General features: G+C 39.3%; 1 protein-coding gene across 1 annotated transcript in view; it reads left to right on the top strand.

Moving 5' to 3' along the window:
* LOC134530577 (RNA/RNP complex-1-interacting phosphatase) overlaps positions 1 to 20311 on the top strand; it is a 79932-nt gene that overhangs the window by 15919 nt on the left and 43702 nt on the right. The window contains exon 3 of the mRNA XM_063365535.1: positions 7976 to 8007. Within this exon, the coding sequence (XP_063221605.1) occupies positions 7976 to 8007 (32 nt within the window). The remainder of the gene's footprint in view (positions 1 to 7975; positions 8008 to 20311) is intronic.

The raw sequence follows: 20311 nt of genomic DNA, 5'->3' as shown, positions 1-20311 counted from the left end.
TGTAACGAAAACAGAATGTGCAAGGGTAAATCGAATTTGGCAATATAAGTTGGAATTAAACCAGTGAGCTATTATTAAATTGCAGTTATTTTAATTCTTTAATACATTTAAAATGTTCTGCGTAAAATAGTTCTAGTGAAATTTCATTATTATATGTTTTAATGGGTAATAGGTATCAAATAATTTTTCCTTGCTAATGAATTATGTTTCTATGATACAAAATTGCATTTGATATTTAGTTTTATTCTTGAACTAGCTAATAAATAATGGCTTTCCTCGAGAAAAAATAAATATAATAAACTTTTATGTGTGTAAAATAATTAATTCATAACAAAACCGTTTTAAAAGGATTTTATAAAGTTAGTAAGTTTTTTTAAATTTTTGGTATAGAACAGGTATCTGATTTTATAATTCCCAATTTTGTGTGTTTGAGGTATATTGTACCTTGTTGAAATATCACTTACCTCCTTTCCATTTGATGAATTAGCCAATTTAAAAACTTGAGAAACACACACCTCATTCAGTTTAATTAAGATTATGCTATTGTTTACACTTACACTGTAATTAAATTTGGTTATAGATATGCCTAGAATAATGAAATAATGTCATCTTACTACAGATACTTTATTGTAAGATTTTTGAAACAATTACATATGTATTTGAAATGTAGACTACAGTTACCAAATTTATTAACATGCGTATTAGTTGATTCTTAGTTATGTATTGTATTACTTAAAAAAAATTCCTACATTTTTACCCATCTACTCTTTTCCCACGGATATATGTGAAAATTCAGAATAACGGATTTAATATGTAAATGCTTAAGTTGTTTATGTAAGTAATGTTAATTAACTGGAGTGTGCACTGCTGCAATTGCAGACCAGATTGTAGGCTTTTATTTTAAGGTGCGCCCTATTCCCTAACTTTACCCTAAGCATTAACATGATACTAGATCCGCGCAGTTTCAATCATCTTTCCTTCGGGGCTTGCCTCAAGGCGGGCAGCCTCCTGTTAACAAGTCCACTGGTTTAACTCCAGCGAAGGCCGTCGGTTCGTAAGAGGTTCTAAACACTTAGTTGCCCACACTTCTCCAGCCCTGTCTTCGAGGATGCGTGTTGGAAGTAGCGCAACAGCGAAGTGTTGAGCACATGGACAGAAAGACGATAAACTATGGAACGGTTAATAAAATTACAACCACTGAGGACAGTATTTATTATATATTTTTAATTGGTTACAGTTCCCGCCTAACCGGGCACACATGCGGTGTGAAAAGCTTCAGGAAAAACGACGCGATTCGAATACTGCTCAAGATATCCGAGTGAAGTCTTTTTACGAAAAACATTTCATAATTCGCTGAGAGCGGATAAGCAGTTTTGTTTCGGATTAAGTTTTTAAACTGTATTTTTAGGAGAGTTAAAATGGCTAAAACGCGTGTTCTCAGAGCAATGAAACAACCAAGGAGCATGTAAGAAGATCTGGAGTGGACATGTGTAGGGCGAGAGCGAAGCCAGCCGGTTGCGAAGAAGGGTTGAAAAGAAAGAGGAAGAGAGCGTATTTCTACTGCAAACGCAGCCCCAGCCCACTTGTCCTTGAGGTTTGAGTGGCGCTGGTGTGCGGCTACAATGGTGATTTCCTGTAGCGCATATGGCTGTACAAATCGATGGAATTCCAAGCCGGATGGCGTTGCTTTTCACATGTATTAAAGATTTTTTTTTAAATTTGTTAACTAAATTAATTCCCAAAACTTTTGAAGCATCAGAAAAAAGTGGCAAATTTTTTAAACGGAAGTAACTAATCTTCGAACTTTTCGAAAAACCTAAGAAAACTATTTAACAAAGAGAAGTTGTTTCAGTTGTAAGTATAATTCTTTACTTTTTTCATAGATTTCCAAAACGTGACGATCAACGACAGATCTGGGGAAAAGCGACAAAGCGGAAAAATTGGACTGCGTCTCCGAACCATGCATTGTGTACAGTGCATTTGGAAGACAAATGGGTCTTAAGAAGCGAAAATCTAACTCGATTAAAGGATGATATGGTGTACGGTATATTAAGGTTTCCCTCAAAGGAACGGTTTCACAATGCTTTTAAGATATTAGATAAATCCCAACATAAGTTTAAAACATTTCTCTTAAAAGTGTGCTTCGTAGCATTAAAAGACGTGCCTTAATTATTTTGCAAATTTATCATTGTTATGGTGACGATGTCAGGGGTTTTCGTATTTTTTTAAGAAATACAGTACAGTATGTATTAGCAACTACGTTAAGAACTGTTATTTTATTCACACAGAGAAAAGAAATACAAAATGCTAAAATTTGGCGTCTGTCTTTTTATATCCTATATAGGCTTGTTATTATATGTGTGTTGTAACATGTATAAAAATGTTAAATATATTCAACAATATTTGGTAATTATATATATTTAAAAACTTTTATGTACGCTACTTGAAACTACGTGAAAGGTTTTCAGTATATAAAGGCATATTCTATGATTTTTTTAAATTATTAATTCTTATGCAAACAATTAATAAAATTGAAAGTTTCTTACATTGTCAGTATATGCATAGCATTACAGTTATTACAAACAATTCTCTACCAGTGTTTAGCTAAGGTTTGCATGTTACGTTGGTTGAGTAAGTAGACTGGAACATGAACATGATATTGAAAAGACTTCTAACTTCTACTAATACACGTATATTACAAGAGATTTGTAATAGATTAAATGAAGTAAGTAAGAATTAGTTTTTTATAAACGTTGTGTATGAAATTATAAAATTTGAGAAGTATAATAACAAAAAGAAGTGCGTTACGAAGGCATATGTCGGTAGTGTTACCCACTGAAACATTATTCCCACTTCAACTCTCTGTAAAAATAAAAGTATGGGGTTGAATGCGTCAAGAGTTGTATATAAATAAAATTTGAAGCTTCTTCCTAATTTCATACGCAGGTGTCCCCCACCTATAGTTGCAAACAAAAATTTTTCCTCGATGTTGAAATTTACTCTGCGTATTCACAAAAAAATTTGGCAGTAAATAGGTATTTAATTTTTAAAAATGAAAGTATTCATGTTTCGAAAAAAAGATTAAAGCGGTGTGGGGAAGAATGTTTACAGATAATCCAGTAAAATTTTCAGTTTGATTGTTTTGATAGTTTCGGAGCTGTTGCGAGTTTAGTTTGGAGGATTTTTCGGCCGCGCAAGACAAGTTTGGCTCGTTTTCGTTTTCTTCCAGCGTAGGAAGCAGGGAATAAACGCCGATACCCGGCTTCACCTCGCATCCTTTGCTGGCCTTCCCTTGTCCTCTCCAGATGTATTACTGTATATTAGCTCCATGGAAACAACCAGCAGATTCTTGAAAGCCTTACGGACTTGCATTACACCTTTATATTCATTTATGCACCATATCATGTTATGGTTACCATTCAGATCTCATAGTTGTCTTATGCACGACAAGAAGACTGCGCGCTAGTCCCACAGCCTTGCGCTTGGAGATGATACCGCGCTAGAAGCTTAAAAGCCCACTTCCATAACATAATTACACGCCTGTGTAGGCGGGCCCCGTAGAAGTCCAGACTACATAACGAATATAACTCAAACGAATACAATTATTGTGGCACGTTCATAGCTGTATGTCGCCTAGCACACAATCTTCACGCCTTTACCGCTTTGTGGCCTAAAGGGCATGTGCTGCTTGTCCCTGCGGAACGGTAAATATTTTGAACGAAATTTTTTCGCTACTCAAGATACCTAATAGCAGGAATTACGTCTCTTTTGGTTGCGATGTTCGCCATAACAAACGATTTAAAGACCAGACGGGAAAACTTTCTATCATGGGAAAGTGTGCATTTTACTAAATGCTTTTAATAACAAATAGCATATTCTACAGTAAATCGATCTTGCATTTTTTTCAAACAAAACGTTTTATCATAAAGCTCGGCACGTATTTTTGCAGCAATATAGCTATACAGTCATTATTAAGTAAATTGCTCTTCAGAAAAATTTAAATTTAGTTGTATTTGTGTTTTTGACAAAGGGGTCGTTAGAAACTGTTAACGACACAACCAAGGCTGCTGGGGAAGGAATCTGCCGCGGTCTGCAGTGAGGAGACATTTGCCCGAAGTGACAGGACCCGTATCCTCAGGAGTGCGAGCCCATCTCGCCACTGCGCCACGTCGTTCCTCCAACCAGTATCACACGCGGCCTTCCAGAAGATTCTTCGCAGGCGGCCTGGTGGGGTGGTGGGGTGCCACGACAGCAGCAAGGTGGTCGCTCACACGCTCTGCCATTCCCATTCCCCCGGCCGCCTGCTGTGTTGCCATATTACGGAAACTAGTATTGTCCTGAAATGATAGCCCAATTAATTAAAAGTTTTATTTATTTTTATTATTAAACACTATTCGTTAAAGCTGTAACAATTCAACTGCCTGGAGTTGCTTGGCTTGTGGGTTGTAGCCGCGTCGAAGGCGGAAATACCACCGACATTTCGTTCGACTTTGCAGTCTCCATCATCAGGAAGTATCATCAGTAGGTAACTGTTCCCTGATGACGGCGATCGCAACGTCGACCGAAACGTCGGTGATATTTTCGCCTTCAACACGGTTACAACCCACAAGCCAAGCAACTCCAGACAATGGTCGCGAAAGCCTACGATCTTTATTAATTTAACTGCCTGTCCTCAAATTAATCTTTCTGTCATCAAGTCCACAGTTTACTCTCCCCATTGTAACTCGACTCGATAGTGGCTCTCTCTCTACTGCTCGTCCCTTACCGCGCACCTCTGTCCCAATACAATGACTCGTACTACTCACTCGTCCGCCGCAGATATAACACCCGGGTTCTTCGATGCGCCAATCTTCGCACACGAAGTTCACCCGCTCGCCGTCCGCTATCGCTCACCAAGAGGTCACTCACCCTCTTCTCTTGATTGTCCTCGCAGGTCAGTCACTCCGTTTATATACCCTCCAAGTCCTGCCCTGGAAAGGTCTCGCAGCCCTCAGAAGTATTGTGTCATCAGAACCCCGGACTTAAAACTTCTAGTTACGCCACTTAACGCAGACGGGGCTCTGGGAAATTGCCGAACCATTAACATGTAGCGGTGTGACGGGCGCTACCTGTTCGGGAGGTGGGGCCTCCCCTGGACCCCCCGCTAGCCGGCGCGCCGGGCTGACTGGCCTGCCTCGTTGCCTCGTCTCTAGTATCCTCGTAACATTATGTATCTGCCGAAACTCGTTGAATACCGCGTGGGGGCGCCTAGAGCTTCAGTTCCCTACGCATTCGAGCATAAGGTTAAATGATTCATCTTTACGTTAATAAAGTAATTGGTATTTTATGAACAAATTACACGTACAACTAATTGAATGAATGTATAAAAAAAACATTTTCCTGCATTACAAAACCAGGATATTATAAGTTATAATGTCAAATTAAATAATAACTAGCTTTTTGAAGTGAAACTTCTTCACAGCCGATGGGTAAGTGGAGGCTATGACGTCATAAGAGCATAAATATAAGTAGCGTAATGTAAAAAATGTAATGAAGTGTAACGGTCAGGAAGAGAGTCGTAACTGCATCCCTACTGGGACGTGCCTTTACTGGCATTATATTGGTTTGGTATATTCTGTAATCCGGCATCATTCAAGTCACTCGCGGTGAGGATTTAATAATGTGGATTCCGGCTGCTGACCTCGGCCACTGCACTGTGCTTCGGGCGTTTTTAGTGCAGCGTTTGCAATTTCCTAGCGAGCACATTTCACAATTTGTATTCTCTTCAAAACTAATGTTGACGTTCGGTGTTCCGGCAAGTCTGTTATCCGGCACGGCAGTGGCCCCGAAAGTACCGGATTAAAGACTTTTCACCACATTTGGCGCCATGTTTGTTCCACTTACACGTCCATTGCGACACAGAGCATTTTGATGTGGCGAGATCACGTGGTTGTAGATACGTCAGTTGCATCTTACACACATGCGGATGCAGCTGAAGAGTCATAAAACTACTGGGATGTGAAATGTACTAGTTAGAGTCGCTTCGAATTGCTAATTGAAGTACTATCGTATTTTAGCGATATAGTTGCTGGACGAAAACACAGATGGCAACGCTGTTTGTGACGCTTACGTAGAACTACAACCAGTCTGTGAAGTTTCACTTCTAACGGCACGAAGCGGGTGATCACCCTTGAATTTTTTTTAATGATAGTGTACAGCTAGCTGTGCCGTTGAATAGGCCTACCTTCCATTTTCTCCATGAATTAATTCATATTTTATTTTCAACCACCAAAAGCAGTAAAAAATTTGCATGTATACGAAAATGGAATTTGATTAAATGGAAATTTCATTCAAGAAGTCTGACAGCACTTTATCCAGGGTTGCTCATGTATTTAGCTCGCCCTGCGGTCCGCCGCTTTGGAAATTTTGTGTTGGGGGTTGGGCGGCGGGTGTACAATAGCGTACGCGGAATTAAACTGGTTTGGGGGGGGGGGGGGGGGATATAACCACTTTGTCAGTTTGGTTTCTAATTATTTCCTTTTGTTGGTGGGAGTTACAGATTTTGATAGTTGTTTAAGGATATTTTTTGGAGGGGGGGGGGGATAAATGTCCCCCATGCGTACGCCCCCAGGGGTAGAGAAGGAAGAGGAATGAGTCGCGCGTGGAGTGATGACTCGTCGGAGTGACGCAGAGGACCCAGACACTCTTCCGTGTGAGCGCGCGGAGAGCTTGAGTGACTCGTCCGACTGGAGCAGATGCCCTCCGACTGGATGGCGACACGACAGGCCTGGAGGAACCGGTATGCTCGACGTAGAAATGAAGTCGCAGCCCGCGCAGAGGACGAAGCTGTCGTCGGCGCCGCGGACTGATGATGGATGTGGACGGCGCGCTCAAGCTGCGCGGTGGAAGATTGCTGTGCTCAACGCCAATGGAACTGTCAAAAAATCTGTGTCACGACGGGTGTTAGTTGTTGCTAGGTCGAGTTTATGGAATAATCACACTTTGTATGGTCAAGTTTCAAATTGTTTTTTTTTTTTTCAATTTTTCTTCGCTAATGCTCTTAATTTGTCTTGGGGTTTACTGGAAACTGTTGGTAACTAACATAAACAAGTGTCTAGATTTATTTTGCTGTCAACGGTGCGACCAAATTGTACGTGAAAAATAATTTAATGTCTGAAATATCTATATACACTTTCCAACTTCTTCTGGACGCGGTCTCTTCGCTTTGGTTACTATACAGAACCAGATTTCAGAAACAAGACTTCAATTTTTTTTCCCGATTACCTTACGATTTGTTTTGTTACAATTTACTACTTTACATATAATAATTTCAACAAATACACGTATCTACTATTTGTAACCAAAAGCGAATTGTCTTTGTTACAAAAATCAGAATTCGTCAGTTCCGTATGTCAAATCGTACGTCAATGATGGCTTCAGTCTATAACCTTCATTTATTGCATGGTCGGCCCTCGCCGTAGTTATAGCCCGTCCGCGGTAATTCCTTGCTGCCTTGTGCAAGTATTTGCATTGTTACTTTAGAAGGTGTGTTTAGCCAAACACAGGCTGATTCACTAATGACAGCGTGCCATTGCTGAAGATAAAGATATGTTAATTTTGTATTGCACACTTTTTAGTTTGTCTGATTTCAGTTTTTGCGTTTTTTTTTAAATCGACCTTGAAATTTGCTGAGATTTATAATAGTTGTCCGTCTAATGATTACACGTAAAACTTAAATGAAGTAAATGAAATCGAAAGCATGAAATAGTTGCAGGTAGACGAGCAACGACTCAAAATAAGGAGGGACGCGAAATCTTTGTTCCGTGGAACTGTCCCAGTTTCCTCGGCGGCTGTAATTTTTTTAAGGGCGGCGTTTCCCACGCCCCCGGCGGCCTTCCGGGGAAGGGCGGGGTCGACGTAACCCGAGCCGGCCGCGCGTCTCGTTAGCGGAGACGGACGTCGCCGGCCCTGACCGCGTGCTCTCTTCTTGTTGCAGGCGCTGTGTCGCGGCCTCGGGCAGCAGGAGCGGTGAGTGTCTGCCCCCTCCCGGGCAAGCCTACAACCCACGTAGTTTCGGTTCCATGCCACGTTCGTTCGTGCAACTTCGGATTTCTCTCGAAAATTGAAATTAAAAAAAAAATCGAAGGGTTATGTTAGGTTAGGTCAGTCACAAACATGCTTGTTTTCATTGGAAACTTCTGGTTTGGCGGCTGAAGTGGCGTTAGTACCAAAACGCAAAACTTCGGAAATCTTCGGAAATTCTTGCAGGGAACCGAAACTACGTGAGTTGAAGGGCCCCCCCCCCCCCCCTCCCGACCATGCTTGGCGGCACGACAGCGCCAGCCCGGTGGCCCCGGGCGCCGCATTGCAGGGAGCGCTAAACTGTGTACAACTGCTCTAAGGAATATCTTCATAATATTACAGATACTACACCAGACAGGTCGGAAAGTACTTGTGATAGTTCGAGACTGTGCTCTGGTGTACTTGCAGTGTCACCAGGTAAACAGAACACTTGAAAAGAAATCAGTTGCAAATAAAATATATAAATAGACTTTATACGAGATTTAAATTTGCCAACACAACTTATGGAGGCATGAACACAAACACACACATACGGCAAACAATCTTTACTGTTTTTCTTCGTCTCTCTCAGTTCAAAAGTTACATTCAGATATAGACAACAATTCATTTAACAATCTGATGGGTTTAGTAAATATATGGTTTTTACGGCTTTAGTACAACATTTTATTGTTACTACTTCGGATAGTATGTAGGACACATCCAGTGTAGCAAAAGTCTTTAACGGTGTTTTGTTTCAGTTTATAAAACACACATTTCAAACACCGTGTTCCTTATTGCTCAAATTAAAAAATATATATATATCACAGTTCGTTGCGATTAACTTGAATAGCTGTGAGCAAATGAGACCATTTAAAACAAGGCCACTAGGCGTGATATTGAAAATCTGTAGTCATTGTCTTACCGTTAATCAGTTCAATTGTAACCCACTTGTTATATGTTACGTTATTAATTACATTTAGTTCCGATTAATTGTTTATGTAGTAGATAACACATCACACTCAGTGTATTAGAACAGTCGGAAAGATGCTGGAATAATAAGTGTATAGGAGGGAGTATTGCAGTGTCGAACCGTAGGCTACTTACTTATTTCACTTCTAAGTTCAATACTTTTGTAAATATCGCTCTAACACTGGGTTTTAATAAACTTTTGTTGTTCAAAATAGCATATGCAGGTTAAAATATGCTACTCTAAACATCTAGCACAAACGGATTTTACCCGACGAGCTTCAAATTTACATTAAACAGTCTTCGAACACAATTTTAGAGAAAAAGATTTGATTGTTAGTCAAAAAATTATATAAGTTAAAAAGCCAGCTGCTGATTGTCTGGCAAGCCACACTGATCAACGTTTGTAATTGTACCAAACACACTTATACCGTCAACAATGCTATATATGTGTGGAAAGTTATTGTTTTTATCATAAAATCACTCGGGAATTATAACAATTCATATAAAAATGCTATTCAATAAGTCCATTGACAGTAAATTGGTCCTTAGAGTACCTACATTGTATCTGTACTGGACCAGGATGATGCATAGAGTTTTAAGCGTCATAGATACGACTTAAGTTCATAGACATACTACTGTAATGGCAAGGTGAATGTTATTAATGCGACACATTAAAAATAAAAGTTAGTAAAAACATTTGGGACACGCACAATAGATATTTACTTGAATATCGCAGTGTTAGAACACAACAAAAAATGTGAGCGAGTCCTTCGGTACTCGCCAGAGAGGTGTAACATCTAACGTCGGTAATGAGCAGATTCATGTGTTCTCATGTTGCAAATAAACCTATAATACGAAACTCGGACACGAAATGTAACGTATAATTCTTTAATATAATGCCGAGCGTGATAAATATACGAAAAGTATTAATTTTAGGGGTAAACGGTAAAATTTTTCTCCTTTTTAAAACCTAACTATAATTATGTTTAACAGTATGATAATAACGAAACCGAATGCAACCAAACCAGGTTAGTTGAGGCTGACTTTGATTTCCTACATTTTTTCTCGAAGTCTGTGCATTTGATGCGCTTCGGGTATTTTCGGATCATTTATGATGCATATCGTGCGCTGGTATTAGGTGTCTTAAAAGAACAAAAAGTAAAGTTAGTGCACTTGATGCGGTACAGATAGTTTCGGAACAGCTACAATGCTTTGGTGCGAACAGAATCCAATCCAGGTTAGGTAAGATTAATTTATTTTATACCATATGTTATCATACGCATCATGGATAAAGGTGTGTAGTCTAAAGACATACCTATGTCATAATATATTATATAATACAATTTTATTAAATATATTTTAGTAAAATTAGTTATATATTCTAAGAATGAAAACGGAAGATGTTATAGACATAGTTATGCAATAAGATTATGTATAATACTTTTTCGTTAGGGCTGATTTCGCAAGATATAACTATGCTTTAAGGTTATGTAATAAATTTTATTCAAGCTGAATTTTTATAAAAGGACCAGTAAATTTTTTTTTTTCTGAGATTATCTTACTTTATACACACGTTTGTAAGACTATTGTATTTCAAATCATGATGGTCACAGAAAAATTAACAGAAGTGTTGGTATTTAAACATAAACCTTTGCCGGAAGTCTCCCGAGTCCTTGCATTTAGGCATTACACCTTAAGTAAGAGAGGTAAGAGAGGGAAGGACCTAAGCGTGTGTCAGGCTATTGTATAGACAAATTGATTATTTTGAGTCTATTACGTGCTTTTGGTCATGAAATTAATATAGCCATATTAAGTTATTTATAAAAGGCTTTTCCAACTAAAGAAAAACTTATTTAATTGTTTTTATTAACTTAAAGGCAAATGTATGTGTCATACCTATCATGTACTGTAAGCATGGTATCGTGAGGTGTACAGTTTTGGATTAAAATTTCGTGTGTATCATTTGTCTTATAACACTTCATTTTTAGAACATCATTCATAAATCAATAAAAATTAGGTTTTCCTAAATTCACAGGAACTTAGTTTTCCGGAGTTTTGTAAAACACTTATTTTTGTTAATTTACGAATCATATAGCTACTAAAAAAAATGTCTGAAGACGAATACTACATACAAACGGTTAAGAAGATTTTAAAGGTGAGAATATAAAACAGATTAGAATCTTAACTGCGTGACAGAATTCGATGGTGGTGTTTTTTCGGCTAGATAAATTCATTTCAGAGACCTGAACGTACAGAAATAGTCAATACATTTTATAGTTTTTTTTTTTAATTTTGAAAACTTAAAAAAAATATGTACAAAAGAATCTTAAACTATTCAGTGACCAAAAAACCAATACAAAAATATATAATCGTCTTAAAAAAACATAATTAGGGAAAAACTGTTTAATGAATTTTAACAAAATTGGCAGTAATTTAGTAAAATTTCTGGTCAAAAATCGGTTCCAAAGCCGGGTCATAGTATTTTTAAAGTCTTCTTCGCAATAATCGAAGCCGTTTCATTATAGTTAAATATTTCTGTCTGCTAATCGAAAGGCTCTGTAGTCGGCGTAACGAACTTACTGCTCCGGCAACGAATGCTAGCGGCGGGTGCGGAAAGTTCGTGTGATTCGCGTCCAGAAATTTAGTTCAAAACACGTTTAGCGTATATTTATCACACTCGGCATTATTTTAATGAATTGTGCATTAAATTTCGTGTCCGATGCCCGGGTATCTTATATAAGTGTATTTGCAACATGAGATCATATGAATTTGCTCGTTACCTAGGATATACGTTACACATCACTGGAAAGTACTGAAAGAGTCGCTCACTTTTTTTTTGTGTGTTAAGCCCCTACAAATGTTTTTTAAACTATGCATTGTATTTACTAATAGTGTACATTCAGGTATCCTTAATGAAAATATGTAGTCGTATTCTGTCTAGTCGTTCAAATTCTATCATTGTTTATATATATTCTCGTCATTCATGCACGATGCGACCTTTCCTGTCCTGTTAATCCTAAACTTCATGCTTTCAGAACATGTTAGAACTGACATAACACATTACTAAATTAATGTGAGTATATTATGAATTTATTTAAAGTCATGCACAAAAACACGATATATCAGAAACAATATATATAAAATAGTCTACTACCGCTTTAAAATGCCAGTATGAACCATGCGGGATAGAGAATGGTCGCTTTATGCTTTGTCGGTTTTTCTGGTCAGGTTTCTGGTCAGCCGTGGTCACATTTTGCGCCAAAACTTGACACCTCTTTGTGCACCCCAGCCGTAGCCAGCTGATGAGGCCCAGTTAAAAACTCTGGGCCAGGTGGTACGGGGTTCAATATGCATGCATTAAATGCAAGGAGGTGTCGCTACTCGACAACAGGACAGTTCCATGGGAGAACAGGTGCTCGGGTCTTGCGGCCCGCTTTTAATTGTAGCTCCGTCCTGGGTTGCTATTGCCAGTGGCGCATGCGCCTACTGTCGTCACCCGCCCAGTTGCTAGTCGGCTCCTAAAATAGAATACACGCTTCTGCATTTCATATTGTAACAATAAAAGCTTGGGAATTCTGGTGTCATTTACGCATTGCCAATCCAAAAGGTTTCGATAAATGTCTCGCAGTTAAAATATATTTGAAGCGTTTATTTTTTTTTTTAAATTTACGCTATTGCTGGTTACACACGTGTGTTAGAGAGAAACCTCAATAACGTATAAAAAAGATAAATACGCTCACAGAAAACAAGCCAAAATCAGCCGATGTCAAAAGATAATTCCGTGGAACGAATTGGAATAAAGTATCGTAGCACAGATGAAAACAGTGGGCTGCAACAAGAAAGGTGAATGCAGAAAAGAAACGACGTAAGCAGACGAACCCAACAACGACATATCAGTGTAACCGGCACTGTGGTGTGTTTGTAAAATAACGTAAATCAGTGTTCTCCGAGATTGCAAGAATGATCCAAAGAACAGTTGAAACAGTTGAGCGCAGATCTCGACCCGCCCTCTGCAGCGGTCGCCGCGCTGGCTTGCACTGGACTGGTCCACAATGGGCAGGCAGGCGTGTTCGATCCCAGACGGCGGGCGCGAATCCTCGGAACAAAGCCAGGTCGACCGACGGCGCACGCCTCCGACTGCTCGTGGGCGGGTCGTGTGGAGTGTGTGGCTCGGCGTGGAACCCCGGCCACACGAGCTTGGCGCCCTGCTGGCGTGGACGGTGCGTGTGTGTGAGGGGAGGGGGGAGCATCGCTGGCTGGTTCCAGGCTAGGCGTGGTGGGACACGTGCCCGCCCCGCTCCGTATAATGTATGCAGATTACCGAGCGCGGCTCCACTGAGACCATCTGGCCGCCGCCGTGGGAACCTCGTCCCCTCCCCCCTTCCACACTTCTACTTCCCCCTGTAATACGCCGCGTGCCCCTTTGCCCCGTTCGGACAGATTCTCACAATAATTGTTAAAGCCATATAAAACACCCTCTTCTAGAACCAAGCCCTGGTGAGGTTATACTAAGAGTACTTGTAGTTATTGATACTATGTCATCTTATCTTAAAGTAATTTAGTTTCATGGGGCAAGGGAGGTTGATTTTGAAACAAAATAAAATATTATATGATTATATACGCAAGGTATATACAAAGTTGTTTAAAACAAAAACATTATTTTTTTTTTCAATTTATAAAACTTCTTTATTTGGCCTTTTTTATTTCTTTATCTCATTATTGTCTTGTATCTTTTTTTGTGAGCTTTTATAAGAACCACATCTCTCGTGTATTTTTTTTTTTTACTCTCCGTCGAGAGAATACCCTAGTGGGATATGTTTTGCGAATTGTACTTTCAGTATTGCAACAGCGGGCTTAGCGGTACGTAGGGCCCCACGGTCCTAGGGACGGAGTGCCGCCAGCTGCCTTTATCGCTAAAAGTCGTTCAGTTATGATTGTGTAAGTATAAATGAATTGTAATATATTGATATGAAAACAGTTTGAAAATTAATGGTTGCCGAGCTGGAGGAAGGGAGCTCTTACCCATGATGGCGAACGAGGCGTGCGCGCGTGTTTGTGTGTGTTAGAAATTAACATTTGAATTTGAATTCCATTTGGTTGCAGTTTCAATATTTTGGAATCCCTGCTTAAAATCTACTTGCAGGATTCTTCCTCCTCCTCTTCCTCCACCTCCTCATATTCCTCCAGCTCTTCCTCCTCTTCCTCCACCTCCTGTTCCTCCACCACCTACTGTTCCTCCACCACCTCCTCTTCCTCCTCCACCACCTCCTCTTCCTCCTCCACCACCTCCTCTTCCTCCTCCTCTTCTTCCTCCTCTTCTTCCTCCTCTTCTTCCTCCTCTTCTTCCTCCTCCTCTTCCTCCTCCTCTTCCTCCTCCTCTTCTTCTTCCTCCTCCTCTTCCTCCTCTTCTTCCTCCTCCTCTTCCTCCTCTTCTTCCTCCTCCTCTTCCTCCTCCTATTCCACCTCCTCTTCCACCTCCTCTTCCACCTCCTCTTCCACCTCCTCTTCCACCTCCTCTTCCACCTCCTCTTCCACCTCCTCTTCCACCTCCTCTTCCACCTCCTCTTCCACCTCCTCTTCCACCTCCAATTCATCTTCCTCTTCCTCCTCCTCCTCTTCCTCTTCCTCCTCCTCCTCTTCCTCCTCTTCCTCTTCCTCCTCTTCCTCTTCCTCCTCTTGCTCTTCCTCCTCTTCCTCTTCCTCCTCTTCCTCTTCCTCTTCCTCTTCCTCCTCCTCCTCCTCTTCCTCCTCCCTCCCTCCTTCCTTCGGTCACATGGCAAATTCAGCATTACCACAGGCCCTTTGACTTGTGTTCGTATGACGATCACGCGGAACTGCCAAGAAACATAAATATTGTTACTTTTCTGCAAAAAAATTAGGTACTCTATAGTCTCATGTTCATAAATGAATCGAAACATTGACCAGCAATTTCTAATGCTACACATTCATTACGACTTTATGTAATGGAACTATGCAGTTTATTTTAATTTACTGCCATCTTGCCAGCTTATAAAATAAACCTAGCTGTGTTTGCTTTGAAGTTGTGCAGTTGTTTGGTCGGAAATTGTCTGAAGTAAAAATATAATATTCTTATTTCAGGAAAAAATTATATTTATATATATAAGAATGGAATATTGTTATTCTGACAAGCCCACGTTTATTAAATGAAAAAAAAAATCATTACGATAATTTTTAAGCAGTTCTGAGTTTACTGTAGTTTTGAGATGTTAATCACTTTCTCCATTGAAACTTGAACTGATTAATGACAGTTATTTATGCTCCGTGACCTAAGCAGTGTGTCAGCGGAGCAGTTCACCATGCCATGGGGCTTGTACGTTACTGTTGGCAAAAAAAAAACAGTCATTGTTGGTGCAGAAAATTGATACTTCACGGCTGATGTGTGCACTCGAATCTTTAAACTTCCAGCCATCCAGGTTATATTAGCTAATCCGATGTGGGCGATGCTTTAGTGTTTAGTTTATATATTACAGTTTTTATAGCGTAATCAAATCAATTTTTCCCCAAACTTTGATTGGGGACATGGATTTAGTGTACAGTATTATATCCAATTAGAATATTTTTTTTTGTTTTCTTTAAATTTAAATGTGTTCAAAACATTTATCGCAGAGCAAAATAAAATAGCATCAATATTAATATAATTTTTTTGTATATATTTTTTCTTGGCCCCAAGTTTAACATTTCAAGATTATAGATCTGGAGGTCATTTGCTTGCTCAGTGCACTCCACTCTGAACCTAATCATTAGTCCTACGTTAATATACCATTTACTGTTTTCTTTTACTAAATATAGTCTATAAATAAGAGTTAAACCTTTTTTGTACTCTGTTGACAGACGTTGCATATTGAATTTAAGTCAAAGGAAACTAACTGTTAGGATGGTTGCAGAAGATGAAATATGAGCTTGAGGCCAACAATAAAAGTGTTGAAAAGTTAATATTTGCTTGTCTGGAGAGTACTCCGATGATGAACTGGGGATGAGAAAGGGAAATTCGTGGTGAGAAATGTGCCCTTCAAAGATGAAGCAAGCTTTCATTAGAAAAAAAAACACTTAGCCACTTAAAACAAAACATTTCATTTAAGTTATATATACACATATATATTTAGAACCCTCTCTAAATATATGGGGAAATTAAGGTATTATTATTTGCGAGGAATTTTTACTCAGAAATCCTTATTTGGTGAATCATTATGCGATGATTGAATTGGTCTTTTGCCATTTGAATGTTGTTGAGCACGAATGCTTTACATGTGATATGTGACTTCGAAAACCAAGTATATAAATCGTGTTCGTGCATGTTGACAACTATTGAAAATTAAACTAAAATTTCGTGAGTAATGTTTTATGCTAAGGGAATATTTATTATTGACAAACTTTTAACGATACTTACTTCTCTTAATCAAACTAGTGGTAGGTGGTGCCCTGTTTCGTACGACATTTTTTCCTTCTGATCGTATGGATAGTTTATGCCTCAATATTGCGAAATATGGTTTACTGATCAAAACAAAAACGCTTCTTTTTGCAATGTGGACGTGCCATTTCATCTTAAAACTTTTACAAAAATGTCAGTCGCAATGTTAAAACGCTTTGGGAAGCAGGCAATACTTGTGCGCAGAGCTTTACAGCACCACAAAACACTGCCGTACCGCCCACAAGAGAAATTCAAAGGGTTTGTCTAGATCAGTAGCCGCGAAATAACTTAGTACCTATTCGATGCTCATATCAATTCTTAGTGCACTCTAAATTTGAAACTGTCAAAACTTTTACAAATTACTGGGATTTCATTAGGTAGCTGTTAAAACGTTTGCAAGTCAGTGGGATTTCGCGGGATAACTGTTACACTGCTACAGCTGATTCATAGTAAACCATTCTTAACAGAACTTAGTCTATTATCACTTATTCGTAAGAGTGTTCGTAATTTCATATTTTACATGCCTTGGTGGGATCGAAACATGGAACCTTTCGGCGAGTTTTGGCTTAACGATTACAGCCCCTAAGGTGTTTGCCTTTGATAATAATCCAAATCTCAACAGTGGTTTCATTAAAGATCAAACAGTATGTAAATAAATTTTCTCTAAACCAACTTCTGTGTCAAAGGAAGTATAACTGCAGCAAAATTCGAGTTAAGTCGCTTACACCCTTGTGCAACTCAAACGTCTTAAAGTTACGTGAATCAAAAGTTTAGTGTGGGATTTGAACCCGGATACTTATCATCGAAACAAACGTACACTCTTCGCGACCTTGGCCACGTAAGCTAGTTGACAAGGAGAAGTAAAGGTTCTCGTTTTTATGGTTTCGGAGTAGTACCAACATCCGTTTGTACATCACGAATGTTTGAAAAACAAAGCAATTAAGTGCTGTAGAAGAATTTATTGCCCGGAAAATACGTTGTCGTGATGCCGAAGTGGCAGTTGGTTAAGCTCTAATCGAAAGACTGAGGTAGCCAACACCCAGCGAGCATGACTTGCATGCTCTTGTTGATCACGCGTATTTGTCAGAGTGTCTTAAAAACAAACTATACCTTACACTAATTCCAACATGTGATGTTTATAATGACAAACATATTTAAGTGTCAAGCTTTTAGCGTATCATTTCCAGTAAGATGTGGGATTGCTTCTTTTTTTTTTTTTTTTTTTTTTTGTCAAACCCGGGGTTTTCGCAAGTGGAAAACGCGGCGGGCGTTGCCGTGAGCGGATATTGAACGTTCCATTCCCATTTCATCACCTGTCATCGCCTCCAGTGACCATCATCATTCATGAGACAGGATCTAAACCGAGGTTTGTTTGATTTGCGTGCGTTCACGGCCAGTTGGCTTTTCTCAAAGGCTGAATTCATCAGCCGTACACCCCGCGCCGGACACAGAGAGGGTGCAACCGCACGTCACGTTGGAGACGGTGGCAGAAGAGATGTCGGGGGGCGCTGTGTAGCCCGTTGGAGCTCGGGACGAGGGCCGGCTGTGGGAAATGATGATGTAAATGCGGCGTTCTCACGCGTCGGGGCAGGGCCCCGCCTCGCGGGGGCAGTTTCCTGGAAGGCGGGCGGGAATTCATTTCCCCCCGCCTCCTCGGGGAGGATCGTTTACAACCCTGCCATTACGGCGCCGAGGGGCGCGCGGCCGGCCGTGACCGGGAGAAGGGCCCGCGCGCCGCCTCTGCCGCGGACCGGCGCATTCCCGTTTTCCCGGCTTCCCTGGCTTCCCTGGCTTCCTAGCGCGTGGAGCGTTGTCCTCGTGGTCCTCGTGGACAGATACACTCCACAGACGCAACTTTATGTTGTATCTTTTTTATATATCTATCTCATTTTGTATAGGAAATTTTGGAATGAGAATTTTAAAGTAACATTTTCTTGTTGTATTTAATTAAGACCATCATCTGATCATATACAATTTTTTGACGTGACAACGTCTAATAAATCGATGAACGCATGCGGCACGCACGAAAAAGTGTCCCGTTACGCACATTGTCACGTTACGTTGTGTCCCGTTACGCTCATTGTACGCTTGCGCCGCATCTATCTCTCTTCCACTCGATTGGAACAATCATCGATTTGACTTTTTCGAGCACATTAAACTTGAAACACTCTCATTCGTTTCCTACTTTTCCTATCATCGTCCTATCCTTAACAGAATAACACAGATTGGAAGAAGTTAAATAGCAAACATGTATAAAAGTTATAGTTAAAATAAGCTCTTCGTTAAAGTAATAAACATATTTGAATTAATGAGTGCAAATAAAAGTATATTTATCAATTAAATTGTAGATTTCATTTCACGCCTTCTTTGTATCCATACAAAATAGTGATAATTCAATAAAAATGATTCAATTTTATTCATAAAAGTATGCAATCATTTTATGAATGTTTTTTATGGCGTCACGTTAAACTATCGTCCGTAAACCGACTTTACAGACAACCAATATTTTTACTTACAAAGAGACGTAACTGAATGACGACGTCTTGGTTTCAACCGTTTTGTCGACAAACATTTTTAATATTTAATACTAAAAAAAATTTTTCTCTCAATTTGAGCATAGCAAATATCGTAACGGGACAATATATGAAACTCTGGCAAGTTAGCATTGGCGATGCGCGATACACTTTCCATTTCTTTCAGGCTACTTTCCACTCCACGCCGCTAGATTCCACTACTGTACCGAAACGTGGGTACCTACACTCCACGCCGCCAGGTTCTCTGACATCACTTGTCTCGCGTATTTCTTACCAGTTTCCCATATTGTCCCTATTACAATATTTGATAATAGCACAATTATTTAATGGAATGCATTGTTATTAATAGTGATCGATTGCTACAAATAGTTTCTAATATGAAATAATAATTTGTGTTCAGCATTTAATTTTTTTCCCTGAATGACATTTTCTGCAATAATACTGTCAATAGACACTACTTGATTATCTTGGAAAAAATGAAAAAGTAGTAAAAAACATAATTAAAGATGGTAGGTTATACAACAAAAGTATGTTAGCAGTCCGGGTACTATCTATCTGGCAACCGTGGACGCAATTGTTCAGGTACTGCAATCTAGGAGTGAGACTGTATATTAAAAGCATGATCATTTCGTGGCCTGAATGTGTGAATGAATGGTTTTAATGTAATACTTTATCATGGTATCTTATCTGCAACGAATTACTTATAACCTTCAATTACATTCCAGCTTAATTTCGAGTTATGTATAAATTAGTTATCTGTTTATCGTTTACCTTTAAACGTTTAGTTAACATTCAAGTTTTTTTCTATCATCTTAACCCATTTTAAAGTCAAGTATATTTTTTATGTGTAAACATCGTAGCTTTTGTTGTACAGAATTTGTTGAAGTAATTTCGTGAAAATGGAACGGAAGTCGATAAACGGAAATGTGAGACAAATAAGGCGGAACCTCGTTTAGCAACAAAAAACAACCGTATATAGTCATTTTTGTAAGAATTAAGGTACATACCAAACTTATTGGTGTGCCAAATGAAACTTTATAATAGTGAAACTACCCTGGAATATATTTGGTATACTAAAATAGTCATAGTAAATAGTAATCACAAGTTTGAAATTACGTTCTTAAAATGGCATTACCCTTTTGATTATACACAGTTTCCTTCCTACACACAAATTGTCCCGATATCTCAGTGGTAGAACTTGCGCTTTTTAAAGTTTCAAAACTCGCCACTGGAAACTTTTGTTTTACTTCATTTGATAACATCTATATACTATAGTAAAACAGTAGTTTTTTTCTGTCTGTCTGTCTGTTTGTACGCGGTGTTCCACAAAACTACTATA

This window comes from Bacillus rossius, chromosome 3 (assembly GCF_032445375.1).
Source record: "Bacillus rossius redtenbacheri isolate Brsri chromosome 3, Brsri_v3, whole genome shotgun sequence".
NCBI classification, from domain to species: domain Eukaryota; kingdom Metazoa; phylum Arthropoda; class Insecta; order Phasmatodea; family Bacillidae; genus Bacillus; species Bacillus rossius.
This window is presented reverse-complemented; position numbering and strand designations above follow the sequence as displayed.